At 58.4% G+C, this 7,220-nt stretch overlaps 1 protein-coding gene across 1 annotated transcript in view; it reads left to right on the plus strand.

Moving 5' to 3' along the window:
- Window positions 1–7,220, plus strand: part of ZFPM1 (zinc finger protein, FOG family member 1) — a 37,028-nt gene that overhangs the window by 22,433 nt on the left and 7,375 nt on the right. Inside the window, exon 4 of the mRNA XM_017816084.1 lies at window positions 6,871–7,004. Within this exon, the coding sequence (XP_017671573.1) occupies window positions 6,871–7,004 (134 nt within the window). The remainder of the gene's footprint in view (window positions 1–6,870; window positions 7,005–7,220) is intronic.

Raw genomic sequence — 7,220 nt, forward strand, 5'->3', positions numbered from 1 at the left:
TTATCGCTGGGAGCTGAGCAGCAGATAGTTGTGTTTGTGGTAGATTGCTGGGGGATGGGGGGAAGTTGGGATTCAGGGAATTAGCCCCCCAACCCTCCTAAATCAAGGGGTCCCCAGGACCCTGAAATCCCCCCCTGCCTGGCTTGTGTCCAGCAAAGGCATGTGCCAAAGGCAGAGGGATGTTTGGCATCAGGATGGGAATGATCCCAGGAGTGGTGGTGGCACCTGTCCTGGATTTGGGACATGAAAGGGGACCTGTCCCTGCTGGGGTCTGTTTCCACAAGTCCTTGCCCTCGCAGGGTCTGGGGTTGTTGTGTGGTGGAGGGGACAGTTTGAGGACACTGATGGGGTGCAGGGAGGCTCGGACTGGTCTGGGGACATTGCACAGTGGAAGGATGATCAGACTAGTTTGGGGACACTGCTGGGGTGGAGGGATGCTCAGTCTGTTTTGGGAATACTGGTAGTGTGGGGGATACTCAGGCTGTTTTGGGGACACTGACAATGTTGGAGAAATCCAGACCAGCCTTTCCCAGAGCCTGATAGGGACATCCCTGTGCCAGGCAGTGCCAGAGGGTGTTGAGAGGTACAGGCAGTGTCCCCCTCTCTGTCCCCATCCTCCTTTGCATTTTCCCTTGGGAAGGAGAAAAATATCTTGCACTCTTGTCGTGAGAGCCCTGAGGGAGATGCTGCCAGACTTGTGATTGACAGCTGTCAGTCACTCACTGCCTTGCTGCTCTGCCCTGGGTGGATCTGAAGTCTGGTGGGTTTTGGGGCTTGGGCCCCCCTCCTCTATCTGGGTACCCCCGGGGGTCCTCCCTTGCCCCCACAGGCGCTTGGGGCTGTGACAGTGACCCCCCCCGTGGTCTCCTCCCCTTTTCCGGAGGGGATATCAACCCTCTGCATCGGCTCCAGGGGCCCCTTCACTCCCCTTCCTCCCTCTCTCAGCTTCCTGCCTCCCCCCCCCCCTTCAGTGCCAACCCGACCCGCTGCCTGGCACCAGCCTGGGCAGGGCTGGGTGGTTCCAGGACAGAGCAGGGACAGTGGGTCCCTGGCACAGGGATCCTGCCACCCTGACAGCCCCAGGGAAACCAGGAAGTTTTCCACCTTCCCATCTGTCCTGAATGCTTTCTGGTGTTTTTTCCCAGTGCTTATTTCTGTCCCCCGCCCTGTGGGCACAAGTCCCATTTATTTCCTGGGATGGGGACTCCCTTGTGATGAGGACCCCTGGGGGGACAGGGACCACCTTGGGATGGCAGAACCCGGCAGTTTGAGACCCCTTGGGATGTGGTCTAGGAGTGGGTACAGAGCAGGGACAGATGGGCCCTGGCACAGGGGTCACACCACCAGGTGACCATCAGGAGGGAAACCAGGAAGTTTCCCTCCTTCTCATCTTCCCTGAGCTTTTTCTAATCTTATTCCCAGTGTTTATGAGAAACTGCAGGCACAGGTCCCTTTTGTTTCCTGGGATGGGGACCTCCTTGTCATGAGAACTCCTGGGGATGGGGGCCACTTTGGGATGGGGACTCCCTGGGGACAAGGACCCCTTGGGATGGGGACCCTCTGGAGACAGGGACACCCTTAGAGCTCCATCCCAACAAGGCACAGCAACTCCCCAAATGCAAACGTCCCAGGAAGGCTTATCAGGCCGCATCCTGCTGGGGCAGGGCAGCCCGGGATATGTGGGACACGAGGGAAGGGCAATCCTGGGCAACACGTGGCACAGCCAGTGCCTGCCCCACTGCCAGCGCCTGCCAGCTGTGCCCCACAGGTGGCGAGTGGGTGCCAGGCCCTTTTGGAGTGCAGCACCTCCTGGGTCCCCCTGCCCCCTCGGCAGCCCCTCCAGGTGCCAGGAGGTGCCCGCTCCATGCCGGGGTAGGTCACGGCTCCTCCATTATCCAGGGGCAGGGTTCAGCCCGATAACGAGTCGCTTTTGTACTCGGGGAAAAAAAAAATCAATACATTGCAAGCGATGGGCAGGAGTGATAAAGGCAGAAATCCTCCCTCGGCTCCCGCCCCACTGGGGCAGTGGGGTGTCCCCTGCCTCCCAAATTGAGGGACAGAGCCCAGCTCTCCCACAGTTATCCCTTCTCCTGTCCATGGCAGCTTGGCCAGAGCAAGCCCAGGCTGAGCCCAAGCAGGCACAGCCCAGCAAGGCTCAATTTAAACCCTCCTCACTCCTTTGTCGTCCCCAAGGCTGCCCTGATTACTCGAGCACCCAGGATGGCAAAGCCGGGATAATCTCCTTAGCCCCTTTGGAGAGATTTCCCTTTGTGAGCGGAGGTGAAGAGTGGAGATGCTGCGTGTTCACAGCTTAAGACTCTTCCCAATCAGCTCCCTCCATCTTATCGGAGCGGTGCCATCACATCATTTCACTAGTTGAGTTGTCAGGATTTATTCCTTCCGCCGCGCACTCGCCGCTTCTAAAAACAGCAGCTGGGGCACGCGGCGGGGACGGGCCAGGGCTGCCAGGGGGAACTGGGGCTTCTCTGGCTTGACTTTCCCTGGACTAGAGCAGGAGAGCCCTGGCAGGTTGGGTACCCATGGATGGATGGATGGATCCATCCCACTGCCGGGAGCAGCACAGAGCCAGGCCAGCTCCTGCAGCCGCCTGCATTTGCTCCTGGATGCTCCAGAGATGCAGCCACATCCATGCACCTACTTTTGCTTTCCCTGGGGGAGTGAGCAGGAAGGAAGCGCAGAAGGAGCCCACACAAACCTACTCGTCCCATCCCATCCTGTCCCCTCCCATCCCAACCCAAGCTGCTCCCACATCCCTTTGCCCCAACTGTATCCATAGGACTTGAATCATATCCAGACAAACTACTCTGTCTCTTGGCAGGGCATGGGCTGAGAGGTCCATCCAGCCATCCATTCATCCATCCTTCCCAATTCTCCCTTCCATCTTCCCTCCTCCCTGGGTGTTCCCATGCCATGGGACATCCTGTGCTGGGATGAGAGCAGACACCACCAGTCCGTCCTCATTTTCCCAGTCTCTCCATCACCAGGGCTCGTGTGGGGACCATTCCCAGCGCATGGTCCCCCAGGGCTGGCACCAGGCACTGTATTTAATCAGAGCAGCATGGCTGATACTGGGATGTGATCCCGTGATGCCCCCATAGTAGTATTTATCCTGATAGTATCCAGGCAGCTGCAAACACTGCAGGGACCTCCAAGTCCAGATTCCAGCGAGGGGCTGAGCAGTTTGTTCAGATGTGATTCAAATCACGTGGATGCAGCTGGGGCAAAGGATGCAGGAACTGATTGGGATGGCATGGCATGGCATGAGTGGGTTTGTCTAGGCCTTGCTCCTGCAAGGAAAGTAAATCTGGGTGCTTGGATGTGGCTGCATCTCCAGAGCATCCAGGAGCAAACGTGGGTGGCTGCAGGAGCTGGCCTGGCTCCGTGCTGCTCCCGGCACTGCAATTAATTTCCCTGGCCGTAGGAAAGCTGTGGGTCACCTTGCATAGGGGCTCTTGCCATTCATCTCCATCACACCCCATGTCAGGGCGATGCCTCACAGCTTCCTTCCTCCCATGTGCCCACCCAGAATCCTCAAGATCCACAGGGACGTGAGTGCCAGCCTTGCTCAGCCATTGATCGCAGGTGCATGGCCGTGGTGTGATGACAGGATTAATCTTTGCTCCCTGGCCAAGCTCAGCCTATTCCTTTGGAATCTCTGATGGGGAGATAAGCTGAGGCACAGCCAGGCAGCCCCAGGGGCAGGGAGCAGCCCCGCACCCAGTGTTTCAGCAGCGATTGGAGCACCAGGGTCTGTGTCACACCAGGCAGGTGCACCTGGCTCATTGGGGGCTTTTCCCCCCTTCCTTCCTTCCTTCTTTCCTTCCTGCTGCTTTTCTTTTCAGCCTAAAGCAAACAGGCAGGTCCCTGCCCAATTTGGTTAATGATCTGGGAGATAAACCCTCCTCCAGTGATAACCAGGCACCGCCTGCCTGGGACCGATGGCCAGGTGAGATACCTGGGGGGGTGTTCACCTGCTGGGGGATCTCAGAGAGCTGGAGCCCGTGGACTTTGCTCCCATACTCTCCAGGACAACCCCCCAGGCTGGCACCAGCTCTTCCCAACCTCCCAGCATGCAGGTAGGGGGATGTGGCTGAATCCAAGGAGCAGAAGGGTGGGATTGCTTCCTGCTGCCTGATGGTTCCCATGTGAGGACACAGCCCACTGGCTTTGGGCCTTGTCCCAAGTGTGGACAGTGTGGACACACAGCATATCCAGGCCTCCCAGTCCCTCTCAGCATCATTTTCCCTGTTCTCACACAACAATGCTGTGTGCTTAGTTTGAAAAATCACCTTTTCCCTCCTCTTTTTTGGTACTGTGTCAATGTGAGAGTGAGTATGGCACTGGCTCTGCCTGCCCTGCATCCCTGGCATGCCCCCTGCCCCACATTCCCAGTATCCTCCCACCCTGCATTCCCAGTGTCCCCCTGCCCATGCCCCCATCAGCTCCACCTCGGGATAGGGAGGAGGAGGAGGGATAAGGCATTTGAGGAGCCAATGGGATTTATTCCCTGGCACAAACAGACCCTGAGAAGGGGCAGCAGCTGCCTCCTGGGTGCATCAGGTACCACAGGGGCTGTGATTGGGCACAGGGACACCCACCCGAATGAAGAACCCCTGAGCACCACTGGCTGGGTTCAGCATCACTGACTGGGGTTCCACCACCCCATTTTTGGGTGGATTGAGGCACTGGCTGGGGTTCCAGCACCCCATTTTTGGGTGGCTTGAGGCACTGGCCAGTGTTGTGGCCGTGGGGTGCTGGCGGGAGCGGGGCTGGCTCTGGCAGCACTATTTTTGTCCCCCTGTCTGGAACGGTTTTCTCTTTATCAGCGCCTGCGTGTTTTCTCTGCTGGGGATTGATACACAGAAGATGAAGTGCTCTGACATGGGAAGTGTCAGGCGAATGCTCTTATCTCGGAGACATGGTCTCCTGACCCAAACACCGCTGATTACCAGTGAGACGGGGGGAAGGGGGGGCAAAAAGGGGGGGCACGGACAGGGGGAGGTGGCGGTTGGGCTCCGTTCCCCAAAAGCAGCTGGGATACTCGGGGTGACAAAGCCAAGGGGGAACCACCACTCTTGGGGCTCTCCTGGGGGCTTGGGCCTTTGCTGTCACCTCCTCAGAGCTGGGATGAAGGAGGAGGGTGGGAAGCATGGGGATGCTGAGGCTGGAGTGAGTCCAACACCAGCACATCAGGAGTCAGATGGGAGAGCAGTGGAAATGTGGAGCAACGTGCACCACGTGATGGTCTGACTGCCCTGCTCAGCCCTGAGGACACTGTGATGGTCACTGCTCCCTACCTAACCCCAGGTCCTTTGTGGGGACGATCAGCCAGATGAGGGGCTGCTGCTGCCCTTCCTCAGGGTCGGTTTGTGCCAGGGAATAAATCCCATCAGCTCCTCAAAGGCCTCATCCCTCCTCCTCCTCCTCCTCCTCCTCCCTATCCTGAGATGGAGCTGATGGGAGAATGGGGAGGGGGGATGCTGGGGATACAGAGTGGGAGGATGCTGGGAATCTGGGCCAGGGGGATGCCAGAGGTGCAGGGTGGGAGGATGCCAGGAATGCAGGGCAGGCAGAGCCAGTGCCATGCTCACTCTCAAAACTATTTTGCAGGGATGAAATCCCAGCTAGAAGAGCTGAGATCCCCACAACCAGGGTGGCTTCTGGAGCTTTTCTGGCTCCAGGCCAGCTCTGAGGGCTCCCAGATTGAGGACTGTGGGAATGGGAAGACAGGCATTGGGAATGCCCCAGCAGGGCAGAGGGGCCATGGCAGAGCCCATCCCTCCCTTCACCAGCGCGTGCTGGAGGCTGCAGCACAGAGGTGGAGGGTGCACATGCCAAGCACAGGGACCAGCCTGGTGACCCCAAACCCCTGGGGGACCTTCAACACCTTCACAGACCTCCTGGGGGGCAATGGGTTTTGCCAACAGGCACTGACTGCTCCCCTGGGATGCACTCGGAGCTGTGTCCCCAGCAACCCAGTTGGGTGTATGGAGGGGACCCAGGGGTGACAGTGGGAGCTGGGTGATCACAGGTATCACCACCCAGCACTTCCAGTCACTCACCTCACCTCACCCCAGCACCAGGAGGATCCAGATGTCAGCCCTGCTAATAAACACATCAGATTTCAATCTCCGCAGCCATGGGATCGCTTTATCCTCCCTGTGCTCTCGGCTCCGAAAGCAATTTTGCCTTCAGAAAGAGCAGCCTCCTCCCCACCCACAGGACTCGGGCACAGGCTGCCTCCACCTCAGTGGCCCTGGGGCTTTAGGGGGGCTCTTTGTCCTGGTGTGGCAATGGGGGGACTCCACTGCTTTCCTGGGGTAGTAGAAGCATTCCCAACCACAGATGGGTGCCCTGGGTTGGGTTTGTCGCGCTGTCCTCAGGGAACAGCTTGTTTTTGGGGCACAGCAGACGCAGTGAGGGGCAGCCAGCGCTCATCCATCTGGATATTGGTTACCTGCCATCTTATCTGCGCTCCCAAAGACAAAGGCACAGTTAAAACATTTTAGAACAGCCTTCATAGCATATTAACATGTTATCTAACCCATTAAACCAGAGGCTTATCAGATAATCAAAGCCATTAAGCCCTGAAGCTGCTGCGACTTTGGGTGCGGGGATGGGAAATGCTCCTTCCGCTCCACCACCAGCCCTGCCGGGACCCCCCGTGCCGTGCCGGGACCCCCCGGCAAGCGGATGGATCCCACCACCCACCACGGACATGCAGCTCTGGGACACCCAACAGCAGCTCTTGGCCCCAACTGGATGCCCACCTCCCCGGGGATCTGGGGGTGCTGCAGGTTGGGGAGTTTTGGGGGGCATCGTGCTGATGCTGTGCCTGTTTCCCTGCAGATGAGCTGGATCTGGAGGTGCAGGATGGGGAGAGACGGGTGCGAACCCGCAGGAGTCTTCCCGAAGGCTTCTCCTGGGGACCCTTCCAGGGCAGCATCCACAGCGAGCCGGCATCACCGGGGCATGGGGACACGGTAAGAAGCCACCCCCATGGGGATGGTGGCAGGGGAAGTCCCAAGCAAACAAATTGTTTGGGAATAGCAGTCCATTTGGGATGGATTTTCCCTACCCGGGCTCCTCACTCCCTGAGAATCTCCTGGTTTGGGTGCCCAGGAGGTTTCCCTCCCATACACTGAGGTGAGAGTGTTCCCATGGGCAGCAGGTCAGGGTGCTGGCTGTCCCCTCTACAT

This window comes from Lepidothrix coronata, unplaced genomic scaffold, assembly GCF_001604755.1.
Source record: "Lepidothrix coronata isolate B3197 unplaced genomic scaffold, Lepidothrix_coronata-1.0 Scaffold54, whole genome shotgun sequence".
NCBI classification, from domain to species: domain Eukaryota; kingdom Metazoa; phylum Chordata; class Aves; order Passeriformes; family Pipridae; genus Lepidothrix; species Lepidothrix coronata.